Source organism: Phyllobates terribilis, unplaced genomic scaffold (genome assembly GCF_046119375.1).
Source record: "Phyllobates terribilis strain yellow unplaced genomic scaffold, ASM4611937v1 Scaffold_11__3_contigs__length_659146591, whole genome shotgun sequence".
Taxonomy (NCBI): Eukaryota; Metazoa; Chordata; class Amphibia; order Anura; family Dendrobatidae; genus Phyllobates; species Phyllobates terribilis.
Genome location: NW_027362771.1, coordinates 561,180,487 through 561,195,143, shown reverse-complemented (window position 1 = coordinate 561,195,143; position 14,657 = coordinate 561,180,487). Strand labels below are relative to the sequence as shown.

Sequence of the window (14,657 nt, the reverse complement as noted above, 5' to 3'; positions counted from 1 at the left end):
AACTGCTGAAGTGTGAAAACTGAAAAAACGTGGCTGGTGTGCTTTAATTGACCCGGTGCAGCGAGTATCCCCCAGTATGATGACTAGCGCTGCCTTACAGTATATGTGTGTGTGTATATCTATCTATCTATCTATCTATATATCTCCGCCCCCTGAATATGGAAATAAAAAAAATCCCATCTCCCATGCGATGACATTGTTGCCCCACTGGTGAGAAGTGGCCAGGCATGCGCTGTGTCCTGGTTCTTTGCAGTACCTCTATATGCAGCTACATCTGTTCCGCTCCGATGATAATATAATTGATTATATCAGCGATACTAAAAGTCATGACCTGCTTTTTTTTTGTCACTGCATATTAAAAAAAAAAAAAAAAAAAAAAAAGTCTGGGGACGAGGTTCAGACCAGTCGGACATCCCTTTTTCCTATCCATCTCACAGCCAAAAAACTACCAGGCAGGTTGTTGCTAACTAGCCTGTTCGGCGCCTTCTCAAAGCGTTCACTGACCGCTCCTGCCAGTGATTTTGTTGCTCATGTCAACTCTTCTTCTACCGGGCTGCTCTGTTGATGGGGCGTGACTGCTGGCGTCATGCTGATTGAACAACTGGCTCTCAGCAGTTTGACAGCTGGGTCCCCGATGCTTATCTGCATGATGTCTTTAGTCACACCCCGTCAACAGAGCAGAGCAAAAGAGAAGCTACTGCTCTGTCGACATGACATTAGCGGAAGCCGTAGAATCGCCGACAGGAGCGGTCATTGACCGCTCTGTGCCGGCAGACATTATTGCTGAGCATAACAGGCAGGTAGTTAGCAAGTACCTGCCTGTTAGACTTAAAGAACTAAGCTCCCACGGTGCAAAAATACAGCGGATTTTTCACTGTGTATTCACTTGCTGAAAATCTACTGCTTTTGGTAGTGCCTGCATAGTACATTTTAATAAATCTTATGCACATGCTGCAAAATATATCTGCAGCATAAATGGACAAGAACTGTGGATGCGGCTGAGGTAAGCGTGCATGAGTTTTGAATGTGGAAAGGGCAGTAAGCTGCTGTCATTCACCTTTGGCAGTGGCCTATGTCTCCTGAAAATAAAATGATAGGGCTGCTGGATTTCAACATGCCCAATCATTCTTTCCATGTCGGAATAAAGCTTTGAAGACCCGGGGTCTTCCTTGAGCGTAACGCTACTCTGACAACACAGGGTGAGGGTAAAACAGCGTGGCAATACTTTATTGAACCACAAAGCGGACAATAAACACATAGAACAGTGCCAGCAAGTGCCCAAGATGGTACAACATTACACAGTCTCACCCTTCCGCTCCATCTGCCTGAACAGCTGAGACTTTGGGACTTCCAGGGCCAACTACCTCAACCAGTGGCTCCCCGCTTCTGGCGGGCCTCCCCCAGAGAGAAGATAGCGGCAAGCTTAGGAAGCTGACAGTCCATCGAGGTACAAGGCCAGGAGACCCAAGAGTCCCACCCTGGCCTCTCCGGCCGGTCCCAATCTGGCTTCTCCAAATGTCTCCATGACTTCCAGGCGACTGGTGGGTCCCTCCTGGCAACCCCAAACAACATATCCATTGGGCCAGGTGACTTCCTCGTTCCACGCTGGTCTCCCCAAAATGTATCCATGTCTCTTTGATGGACAATGGAGCTGATCTGAATCTTTCCAGTCAGGGCCGATACCCTTAGGCTAGAATCATGTAAAATCCAAATCTGTGTGTCTTTGGATGCCATGCTGTCCATCTACTTTCCTGAAGGATGTCTTTATGATCCTCTTTGATTCTGTCTGCAACACTACAGACATCCCTGTTTATATTTACATTTGTGTAAGGTCATTAGTCACAGATTTGAGTTAGGGAGGGCATTACTAACATGGCACAGCGCTCATTGTTTAAGCTAATCTATTTACAGTATATAGTTGGTATCACAGGGGCTATTGTAAATAAACTTTCAGATGACTTAGCATAATATGTAATTAGCATAATAACAAGCAACATTGTTCACCTAACCAAGAGGAGACAGCAATCAGGGTTATACAAATACTGGTCTGTCCTTTAGAAATACACAAACCATATACAAATCAATTTTTAAAAATAATAGCGTCTTTTTCTCTTGGATTAACAAATGTAATCATCTGGCTAATTAAGATTATAAGCTGTATCGTCACAAAAGCAGAGGCACCCCCATTCACAAGATGGTTAGAAACACTTGCTGATATCAATGGGTTTGACAACATTTTTTTTTTAGAACTAGTAAAAATTTGCAGATCACAGTACAAACAAGGGGCAAGATTTCAATCACTTGTCATTATTCAGCCCATGCTTTCTCTATTCTGCCATATTAACCAAAGTTAGAAAAAAAATTATGTAGAATTTTTGAATTGGGAGATTTCAGAAATTTCAAACAAAATTTTACCAAAAATTTTAAAGGGAATCTATCATCAGGTTTTTGTTATATAATCAGAGAACATCCTGATGTAGTCCCTGATTCCAGTGATGTTGCTTGCTGGTCTGCATGCTGTAATTTTGATAAAATCCCTGTTTCCAGGAGTCCCTCATGACAGCACCATCAGGAGGTCGTCCTTCATATCCTTGATAGGGACAGGAAACAGACAAGAGGTTAAAAGGCCCCTCCCTCCACCCCAACTCCAGTATTTTTCCTGTCCCTATCAGGGACGGACACAGAAGAGGATTATGTACCGGGAGCTGGAGGATCGGGCCGGGGTCCTCGCACTCCTCCCCTCCCTCCTGCCAGGGTCCGGAGGCCGACACCCCACTGAAACCAGGGGTCCCTCAGACTTTTTCCGGTAGGAGTGGAACAGTCTCCCCCGCAAAGGGGGCTCTGGGTTCCGGCGGCTGCAGCCCTGCGCACAGCTCCAGCGTGCACCGCAAGATGGCGGAGACAGCACTTCCGGTTACAGAGGGAGCGATACGCGAACCTCTAGTAGCCAGTGTGCGTTCCACAGTGGAACGCACTTCTGGAAAATTTGAAAAAAATGGTGCCAAGCTGAAAATTAAATGAGAAACGCCTATTTTTCTGACGATGCAGATGGAAGACAGGTTTTCTCACCTATCAGTCAACCAGCACACCAGTAATGGCTGATCAAACCACTTGTCGTTCTGACACTCCGACTGAACCTCCAGTCCAAGTAAGTTTACTGAGTACTTTCCCCTCTTCTCAGCACATTTCCATTTGTATACGGTAGTAAAAAGTCTTGTGCTCCTTGTCATTTTAGGACAAGGATACACCTAGAAAAGACTCGATGACATCAGATCCTAAGAAAAGGAGATGCGCTATCTGTAACAAGAAACTACCGGACACATACGGGAAACAGTTATGCTCTACCTGTATTGCAAAAGTTGTCAAAGAACATCATTCCTCCTTCATGTCAGACTTAAGAGCCATAGTAAAAGAGGAATTGCAGAGTACTGTCACAGACTTAGTCGTTCCACAAGCTCCCCAGGGTGCGCCCCGTCTCAAGAGGTCACGTCAGGAGCTGGAGTCCAGTTCTGGGGAAGAAGAGTTGTCGTTTTTTTCTACCCCCCCCGATCAGGACAGGGAAGACTCTATCATTAACCCCCCAGAAGAAAAGAAAAAATATCTCTTCTCCTGGGAAGATACCGACAGACTGTTAACTGCAGTAAGAAACACTATGCAGATAGAAAACACTTACCAACCATCATCAGTGCAGGATGAGATGTTTGGGGGGTTGAGAACCCGCAGGAATAAGGTTTTTCCCGTGAATAATCACATTAAGGCAATGATCCTGGAAGAGTGGGAGGACGCAGAGAAGAAGCTAGTAATTCCCAGAAGTTTCAGAACCCGCTTACCATTCGAACCAGAAGATATAAAATTATGGGACGAAACCCCAAAAATTGATATCCTGATTGCCAGTGTAGCGAAAAAAACATCCATCCCGTTTGAGGATTTATCATCTCTAAAGGATGCAATGGATAGGAAGGCAGACACTCTCCTTAAAAAGACCTGGGAAACATCTGCGGCGATAATAAAAGCCAATATCGCATCCACTTCAATAGCAAGATCCATGAGCATATGGCTGGAACAACTGGAAGACCACCTGAGGAGGAAGACATCCAGAGAGGAGATCCTCGACTCAATTTTGCTACTCAAGATGGCAACAGGGTTTGTCGCCGACGCCTCAAGAGAATCAATAAGATTTGCTGTTCGGAATGGGGCCCTTTCTAATGCATCCAGAAGAGCAATGTAGCTAAAAACCTGGTCAGGAGACAGTCATTCTAAAAGTAAATTGTGTGCCATTCCCTTTTCAAGCCTCTGGGTGTTTTGGTCCAGTATTGGATGAAATACTGGAGAAAGCCTCGGATGAAAAAAAAAAAAAAGGGAAAAAGGGAAACCTAAGAATCATAGAATCATAGAATGGTTGAGTTGGAAGGGACCTCCTGGGTCATCTGGTCCAACCCCCTGCTCAAAGCAGGATTCACTAGATCATCTCAGACAGATGTCTGTCCAGCCTCTGTTTGAAGACGTCCATTGAAGGGGAACTCACCACCTCTCGTGGCAGCCTGTTCCACTCATTAATCACCCTAACTGTCAAAAAGTTTTTTCTAATATCTAATCTGTGTCTCCTCCCATTTAGTTTCATCCCATTGCTTCTAGTCTTTCCTTGTGCAAATGAGAATAAAGATGATCCTTCTACAATGTGACAGCCCTTGACATATTTGTAGACAGCTATTAAGTCTCCTCTCAGTCTTCTTTTTTGCAAGCTAAACATTCCCAAATCCTGCAACCGTTCCTCATAGGACATGGTTTGCAGACCAGTCACCATTCTGGTCGCTCTTCTCTGAACTTGCTCCAGTTTGTCTATGTCTTTTTTAAAATGTGGTGCCCAAAACTGTACACAGTATTCCAGATGAGGTCTGACAAAAGAGGAGTAAAGACCGATAATGACTTCACGTGATCTAGACTGTATGCTTCTGTTAATACATCCCAGAATTGTATTTGCCTTTTTTGCTGCTGCATCACACTGTTGACTCATGTTTAGTCTATGATCTATTAGTATACCTAAGTCTTTTTCACATGTACTGTTGCTTAGCTCTATTCCTCCCATTCTGTATATGCTTTTTTCATTTTTATTGCCCAGATGTAGTACTTTGCATTTTTCCCTGTTAAAAACCATTCTGTTGGTTGCTGCCCACTGCTCCAGTTTATTTAGGTCTTTTTGAATCCTCTCTCTCTCTTCTCTAGTATTAGCTATCCCTCCTAGCTTTGTGTCATCAGCAAATTTAATGAGTTTACCCTCAATTCCTTCATCTAAATCATTGATAAAGATGTTGAACAATACAGGTCCCAGGACGGAGCCCTGTGGTACCCCACTTGAGACATTCATCCAGCTGAATGTGAAGCCATTTACAACCACCCTTTGAGTCCGATCACTAAGCCAGTTATGAATCCACCTAACAGTTGCCTGGTCCATTGCATACTTGGTCATTTTTTCAATAAGGATGGTGTGAGATACTTTGTCAAATGCTTTGCTGAAGTCAAGATATACTATATCTACAGAAGGTGTCCTCCTTTCGGAAACCTCGTTACCAGCAAAAGCCAGAATATTCCGGAAAAGGGAAATCGGGTAGATGGAGCTACCAGAAGGGAGGTATCTCGAGGAATCCCCTTCCCACTACAAGTTCTAATGTGTGACTCACGCACGCCTTCTGTAAGCCCTACCCTGGGAGATGGGGGACTCTGAGTCGGGTCCTGTGATGTAGATGGAGTGCAGCCATGGCCCGGACCCGCTCCGTGCCCAGGGTCGTCACACTAAAACAAAGAGCTGGTACGGGCTTATCCGGGTTGAGTGGCTGATCTCGACTACGCCACCTGTGGCACCTGGTGAAGGCCACCAGCGCTGCTGCAGTCCGCTGAGGCATGGTGTTACCGCAGTCGTCATTGTTACTACTCCCCACAGGCAGAGCAGCGCCTCAGGGCAGAGGGACAGGATGGAGGGGGTCGTAGTCTAGGAGGTCTAGTGCTGCGTAGTGCGGTGTACTGCAGAATAAGAGTCCGGAGGCCATAGGGGTTAACTTCCAGGGTTTTTACTCATGATGGAGATGGCAGTAGGAAGGCGTCTCCCTGCTCCTCACGGAGTTCTGCAGTCACCAGAGACGGGGGGGTCCGACAACCTCCGAGTAAGTCCAGTGTTAAGTCAGGACCCCGCAACAGAGTGTTCCTAGACTTCAGACCGGGTCCTTTCTTGTCTGTGTGTGTGTGTACATAGGCCGGGTCTCCCTCTGAACTTCTCTCAGAAAAAGGGTATGGGTGGCAGCTCCGCTCCTTCCGTTACCCGGTGGGATCCTCAGGGCCTACCGGACTTTCCTGACCAGGACGTGGAGTAGCAAGGTCAGGTGTCGGGGGCCAGTACCCCTCTTGCAGCCGGAATCCCTCTGAATAGATCAGGTTGGCGAGGACAGGTGGCGTATACCGCTCCGTCTGCATCCCCCTGGGATCCATTTGGGGTGGAGCTACACTCCTAAGCTCCGGGCCTTCTTGGTCATGGTCCTTGACCGGGCTGAGGCACACATTATCTGCAGCCTGCCCCTCGACCCAAGGCCAGGGTACGAGGGCCGTGTCTCCCCCCGCTGCAGGCCCACACAGGATCCATGTTCAGCGTGGGAGATCACAATACAAGACAGTCAAAGAACCAAGAGCCAAGATGGCTGTGTATTAAATATGAAATTTAAAGTGTCACTAAAATGTGAATCCTCCACCCTCACCCACTAATTGGTTCCCCTATCTCTCGGTACCCCAGTCTCCCGAGTGCCAGTAGGGGCAGCACCTGGTGCCTATTAGCCCCCTCTGGTGGGAGAAGTGTGGTGTTGGATGTGAAGGAAGGGTCCTGACCATCGCACTGTTCTTACCTCGGAGGAGGAACACTACACTCCACTAGAGAAGTGCAGCATCCCTGTGCCGGTCGAACCCTCAGGGGCGCCACACTAACACACGTAGAAGATGACACCAGGAAAGTAGGAGGAAGACTCCAACAGCCCATGGATTCTCCAATCTATCGCACAGGGCTACAACATAGAATTCGGACAGATCCCGCAGGGAAGGTTTCACCCGACAACAATCCAATACGCCCAGGTCTCCAAAAGACTGCTAACAGACGTGAGAAAACTGATAAACTCAGGAGCAGTGATACCAGTACTAGAAGCAGAACAGTTCCTGGGCTTTTACTCGGGTCTTTTTTCAATAAAGAAACCCGGGGGCGATTACCATAATAAATCTGAAGTCTCTAAACAAATCAGTTGTTTACAAAAAATTCAAAATGGAATCAATCAGGTCGACAATTCCCTTAATCGGACACAACATGGTGATGTGTACAATAGATCTCAAAGAGGCCTATTATCATGTCCCAATTCACCATCAGTCAAAAATTTCTACGGTTTGCACTAAAAGAAGGAGATACCATTCTACATTACCAGTTCACTTGTCTTCAGTTTGGCCTCTCTTCAGCCCCACGTATCTTTACCAAACTGATGGCCGAAGTTATGGCGTTCCTCAGGGAGCAAGAAATATTAATCATTCAATTTCTAGACGACTTCCTGGTATTGACAGACTCTCCACAGCAGCTAAAAACCAACCTAACATCAACCATCCTGACTCTAAGAAATTTAGGATGGATTATAAATTGGGAAACATCACATCTTGTTCCAGAAAGAAGAAAGAGATTTTTTGGGGAATCCTTCTAGAGTCAGAAAAACAAATGTCTTTTCTGCCGGAAAAGAAACAGACAAAGCTCAGGGCCAAGATCAAGAAATTCAGGAGGAGGACGAAAGTCACCATTCGAGAATGTATGATAATCCTGGGTCTCATGACATTTTCCATACCGGGAGTCAGGTGGAGCCAATTCCATTCAAGACAATTGCAGCAACAAATTCTATCAACCTGGAATCAGAAAATGGTCGATCTGGACAAAAGGGTTTTCTTATCGAAGGTAACCAAAAGATCATTGACTTAGTGGACCTCCAAGGCCAACCTACAGGAAGGAGTCATGTGGAAATTAACCCCATTCGTGACTCTCACTACCAATGCGAGCAGCAGAGGCTTGGGGGCTCACGTAAACAGTCAATACCTACAAGGTACGTGGCGGATGCAGGATCGTCCCAGGTCATCAAATCTGAGAGAGCTTCAGGCCATCTGGGAGGCGTTGAAAAGGTGTCAAAAAAATATAAAAGGTCAACATGTCAGTGTTAACGGACAACATGATATCAGTGACTTTCCTCAAACATCAGGGAGGTCCACGTCGCCACCTTCTACAATCCTTGGCGGGAAAAAAACTTTCAGTGGGCAGAAAGATCGGTCCTTTCAATATCTGCAGTGCATCTAAAAGGTTCTCACAGTTCATTAGCAGTCTTCCTCAGTTGACTGTTCTACAGTCAGAATGGGAGTTGAACTGGGAGGTGTTTCGTCAGATAACACATCGATGGGGCATTCCCCAATGGGATCTCTTCGCCACACGGAAAAACGCAAAGGCAGAAAAATTCTTCTCCCTCAATCCAAAAGACAGACCAGAAGGAATAGATGCTTTATCTCAAAGATGGAGCATGAATCTAGCATATGCATTCCCTCCTTTGCCCTTGATACCGTGGGTACTAAAGAAGATTCAGGAAGACCGAGACAGGGTTATAATAATCCTACCTTTCTGGCCCAAGAGAAGTTGGTTCCCCTTACTGAAGAAAATGTCCCTGGAGGATCCAATAATCCTTCCGGAGAGGCAGGACATGCTGTTTCAGGGCCCGATATTCCATCCCGATGTGAAGTTTCTCCAGCTTTCGGCATGGACCCTGAAAGGCAGATCCTGAAATCTACTGGCCTATCAGACGCAGTAATCTTAACCATGCAAAATAGTAGGAAACCTGTAACATCGGCCATCTATATAAAAATCTGGAAGAGATTCTGTTCGCAGTATCAACCCGCATCTGAGGGTTCCATTCCAGACTTCCCTAAAATGCTAGAATTCTTGCAGACAGGGTTTGAAAAAGGTCTAGGACCCAGCACATTAAAAGTACAGATTGCTGCATTGAGCGCTTTCATGGATTATCCGCTAGCTCACCATCCATGGGTAGAAAGATTTGTTAAGGCTACAACAAGGTTAAGACCAACAATTAAATCCAACATCCCACCATGGGACTTAAACATAGTCCTAAAGAGCCTATGCAACACGCCTTCGAGCCTCTCATAGAATCAAACATAAAATTCTTCTCACTTAAGATAGTGTTCCCAGTCGCAATAACCTCAGCGAGAAGGACAGGGGAGATTCAAGCATTCTCAGTCAGAGACCCATACCTGAAGTGCCTAGACGATTGTATTATCCTCAGGTTAGACCCAGCTTTTTTATCAAAAGTAGTTACCCCTTTCCATACGAATCAGGAGATGGTCCTACCCTCTTTTTGTCAGGACTATAAGAATGATCAGTAACTAGCCTTCCACTCACTTGATGTCAGGAGAGTAGTTCTACAATACTTAGAGGTCACGAAAGACTGGTGCATAGATTCCAACCTATTCATACAGTTTGGGGGAAAAAAACTACAAAATCTACATTAGCAAGATGGGTCAGATCAGTAATTAGTCTAGCTTATTTAGCTGAGGGGAAGTTCCCTCCAGAAAATATTAGAGCACATTCTACCAGGGCTACGTCTGCATCATGGGCAGAAAGAGCAGGGGCATTTGTGACCCAAATCTGCAAAGAGGCAACTTGGACAAATCTGAACACCTTCTGTAAACATTATAAATTGGACATTCTATCAGGCCAAAAGATGGCCTTTGGAAGGAAGGTCCTCCAGGCAGTGGTCCCACCCTAAAATGTATACTCTGGTATTCTCCTGATGGTGCTGTCAGGAGGGACGTCCTGGAAAGTAGGCATTAGACCTACCGGTAATAGGGTTTCAAGGAGTCCCCCATGACTGCACCCATTATATTCCCTCCCTAAATATTCCTATATGGCTATGTGAAATTAACATAGATTGTTGAAAGGCAAATAAAATAGAGTTGCATCCATCCTGGTGTGGTACTTGAAAAATCACTGGATTTGGGGTGGAGGGAGGGGCCTTTTAACCTCTTGTGTTTTTCCTGTCCTTCTCAAGGGTATGAAGGACAACCTCCTGATGGTGCTGTCATGAGGGACTCCTGGAAACCCGATTACCTGTAGGTCTAATGCCTACTTTTCTGTCCTGGAGATCTAGCAGAGCTCGAATACTGAGCTGTGTATAACCCTGCCCACACCACTGATTGGCTGCTTTCTGTATACACTGTACATGGACTGCTGCTAAGCCTTGTTGAGGGCGGGGTTACACAGAGCAATTGACTAGGAGGTACGAGGCTGCTAGTCCTGTTTTGATCTCCCTCTGATAAAAACAGATTATTTTGAAATGGCGACACTCAGCCTAATAAGTGACACATCACTGAAATCAGACTCTCATCTCTTACATCAAGCTGCACTCAGATGACATGACAAAAACCTGCTGATGGATTCCCTTTAATTGCTGATTCTACTGTAACAAGTTTCATATTTAATGCAATAAATTCAAGTATCTTCTCTGATTTTACTTTTTAGGTTCCTTAAAAGATATATTGACGGGGAAAACTGCCTATGGATCTACAGACTGGCTCATAGTCACAATGACCAAAGCCTCTTGGACGTAGCTATGCATTATATCAGCCTGCATTTAATCGGTTTAGCAGAAAAGGAGGACTTCTTTTATTTGGAGCTGTCCGAGTTAATCAGAATTCTCTCTTCCGATCAGTTGTTGGTTTCATCTGAGCTCACCATCTATAACCTTGCTTGCCGGTGGTGGGAATTTCACTCTGACAAAGATAACCCTCTTCCCGAAGAGTTGGTGAAGGTTGTCAGATTTCCACTTCTGGACCCATGTGAGTTAACAGATGTCAAAATTGATATTCCGACTCCAACAGAATGCTACCTGCGCCAAGGAATGTTTGAAGATCGGATACTATGCATGGACCTGTCGGAAAGATACGAAACCATTCCGGAACAAGAAGATTATCATATAAACGCGTACGACCCAATTACGGAATCGTGGGAAAAGCTTCCATTCATCAGTCCTCTTTATCAACCCGGACTTTTAGCTGTGGGCCATATCTTGTATGTAGCTGGAGGTCAAGATGAAGACAATTCTGTTTTGAATCTTTTACATGTGTATGACTCGGTCAAAAATGAGTGGAAAGATTTGCCGTCAATGTCTAAACCCAGATACGGACATGGGTTTTTACATTACAGAGATGCGTTATATGTAGTGGGGGGATGTGATGGCCAAGAAGCAATTAGTTCAACAGAATGTTTCAGTCTGGTGGAGAACTGTTGGACAGAGGTCTCTTCCATGCCATCAGCCTTGCGAAGTTTTACATCAGCTCAGTTGAAAGGCAAGCTGTTCCTCATAGGTGGGTTGACTGGTTCTGTTAAGAAATCATCAAGCCATCAGGGATTTATGATTTATGACATATCTTCTGACACTTGGAGCCAGTTTCCTCTTCCTGTGACCTTTTCGGACGCAGGAGCTGTTGTTTTTAATGAGAAGCTGTATGTCATTGCGAGTTATAACTCCAGACATGGGAATTACGATCCATACCCACCCTACGATGAGTATCAGGCCTATCTGTTGTATTATGAGCAGCCAAATACCATTCCTCGAAGTTTTTGCATGGATTATTTGGGAAGAATTTGTTACTGTAAAATACCGCCCATCCTGGAAAGTGTCGCAGAAGCTGCAGTGCTGGTTTGGAAACATAGGATCTACATTGTTGGAGGAAGTGGAAGGGACGGTTTCTGTCATGAAAAGATGTACTACTGGAACCCTGGAGATCCTAAATGGACCAGATCTAGCAAAGATATTCCGTTCTCATTTGATGGCTACTTAGGAGGAGTTACTATGCAAATTCCTATGAAACGCTTTCACGATCTTATTCCCGGCAGAAAGTCTTCTTACAATTTTCGAATTGAAGAGGATTATGAAGAGCGAGAAGAGCCATGGTGGCAGCCTAGCCATTCAGTATAACCGTAAATGTTTTGTACAAACCTTTTATTTGTTAACCAGTTAAGGATAAATAAAGTCTGATGTGCACGTGTACTTATTTCAGCTTTCAGCAGAATCATTCAGCGGTAAGATATTGTGGGAAGGGAATTGTTTTACATGGGATATACAGCATCCTTGAAAGATGAATTACAGGAAAAAACACAGAAGGCAAGTATTATTATTATTATTTATTTATATAGCGGCATTGATTCCATGGCGCTGTACATGAGATGGGGTTATATACCAAATACAGATATCACTTACAGTAAGTGAACTAACAAAGATAGACTGGTACAGAGGGAAGAGGACCCTGCCCTTGCGGGATTCCATTCTACAGGAATGGGGAGGAGACAGTAGGTTGGGGGGGTTGCTTTAGCTCCGGTGTTGTTGAGGAGGCAGTGTGGTCATGGCAGGCTGTAAGCTTGTTTGAAGAGATGGGTTTTCAGATTTTGTCTGAACGATCCAAATGTGGAGGCTAATTGGACGTGTTGAGGCACAGAATTCCATAGGATGGAGGATATTTGGGAGAAATCTTGGAGGCGATTGGGTGAGGAACGAATGAGTGCGGACTAGAGAAGGAGGTCTTGGGAGGATGCATTAACAAACTTTAATCATTAATACAGCATCATCATCATCTCAACAGTCCTTCCAGCATAAGCCTGCGGCTGTTGCCGTTACTTTAATAATACTCTCACAATGTCTTCATTAAATGAAACACATTTTTAAGGAGATTTCTGCCTGGGCCAAACACCTATGAAAAAAACAACCTTTTGGGACTCATGCTCCCAACAAAGATGTGTACTCAGTCCCTATATTTCCATGAACATAATGTTCACATATTGTGCTTCCGTTTTTTTGTCCCCATAAGCAAAAAAATACTTCAGAAATTTGCCATGTTCCCCAAAGCTAAATGGGGTGATTGTGCCTGTAAGGTCTGCCTGGAACATATTGTGGGAGCATAAGGTCCATGTGTCCCAAGAGCTTCCATCACAATCGTGACCTTGAACCACAGCTATTTCCCATATATTGTCTCTCGCTAAGATTTTGTCTAGATTTCCGTCACACTGTCTTCTCCACACAATAAACTAATATAGTTCCAAATGCCTACAAGGATTTTTTTGGCCATCAGAATGGAAATCTGAGGAATCCAATTATAGTCATTGGGCTGGGCAGGCAGGGGTCAACATTGCATTTATTTTCACACGAGTCTGTCAACTTCTACTGAAACTGTTCCATCTTAGGCGCTGTACACACCTGTACTAGTTATTGCCTTTGGTTCAATAATGGAACAATAAGTTCAGCATAGACAATACTGGACTTGGCAGCCATTCTTAAAAAGGAATCGTGGGCAAATGATCCAAAGGAGTATCAGTGATTCTCTACCAGTGAGAAGTACCAGGTTCTCCCAACACATTGGAGACCTTCACATGTACTATTACCCAGATGCTGTCTCTCGGCCAACTCTCCTTGTGTCTTTGCCACTTTATGAACTACAATAGTCCCCAGGGCTCAAAGGAATTGTTTCCATCCTTCTATGGCCCCTGATTACAGTCTTCCTAAGTGTGAAGGGACTCTCAACACAAACTGACTTTTCAAACTAAGCACAGGCGCTCGGTGCACTCTTGGAGAGGCCGAACATTTAAGGTCACCTTCCCACTTTCTTGTTTTCTTCAATCTCCTCTTTTCTCTGGCTCTATAAAGCCAAGGCTGGCAGTCAAAATAGAGGGGCGCAGAGATAGATGGAAACAAGTTAGTGGATCGGTGCATTTAATGTTTGGCCACACCTAGGTGCACTGAGCGCTGGCATTTCATTTGAACAGTCATTCTGTGCTGACAGACTCCCTTTAAAATGGTTATTTCTATTGAAATTAATACAGAAAGAATGTTTAAAAATGTAAAGGGACCCCCATGAAGTAACGTCAATAGTCACATTGCACCCTATAACATCCACAGTGCCTTGATTATAGTGTCAACCACAATAATTACTTGAAGAAGGCAAGGTTATAGCCACACCTCCCACCTTTTAAAGAGGGGAAGTGGTACATGTATTGCAGCACTTTTTGTCCTTATTTTTTATAGGTCCTTTGTCCTCTCACCCACTGTGATACCCCTTTCATAGTAAACTTAGTGTGATGCCCCCCCACATAAAGTATGATACTCAGTGAATTCCCCCGCACTACCTGCTCCACACACACACACAGTATAATTCCACGACCGTGCCCCCAGCAAAGATGCCTTCATAACACAGTATGATGCTCCCACAGTTTACACACACTCGTATATACATTGAGGCTACCACAGTGACTCCCAAAACAGTATGATGCTCCCACAGCCTAACACATAGTGTGATGGCCCCCACAGCCTCCTACAAATACTGACCTGATAAGATAAAAACTACTCACGTAGCCCCGTTCCCCTGATGTGCTGCTTTGCTCTGCGCATCATGTGGACTGAGGCGTCGTGCAGCAGGCACGATCTAGTGACGTCATTGTGCCTGCTGTGCTTAGACTCAGTCACACAGGCTCAATGGTGGAAGAGGGAGCCGACAGCTCCTTGTTATATCATTTTATTAATCTATTGCTGTTGCGACACGGAGCA

At 44.9% G+C, this 14,657-nt stretch overlaps 1 protein-coding gene across 1 annotated transcript in view; it reads left to right on the top strand.

The window, feature by feature from the left end:
* The window catches only part of LOC141165336 (kelch repeat and BTB domain-containing protein 8-like), a 28,883-nt gene extending 16,783 nt beyond the window's left edge, over positions 1 to 12,100 (top strand). Inside the window, exon 5 of the mRNA XM_073650936.1 lies at positions 10,583 to 12,100. Coding sequence (XP_073507037.1) covers positions 10,583 to 12,041 — 1,459 coding nt within the window. The 3' untranslated portion in view covers positions 12,042 to 12,100. The remainder of the gene's footprint in view (positions 1 to 10,582) is intronic.
* The last annotated feature ends 2,557 nt before the right edge of the window (positions 12,101 to 14,657 follow it).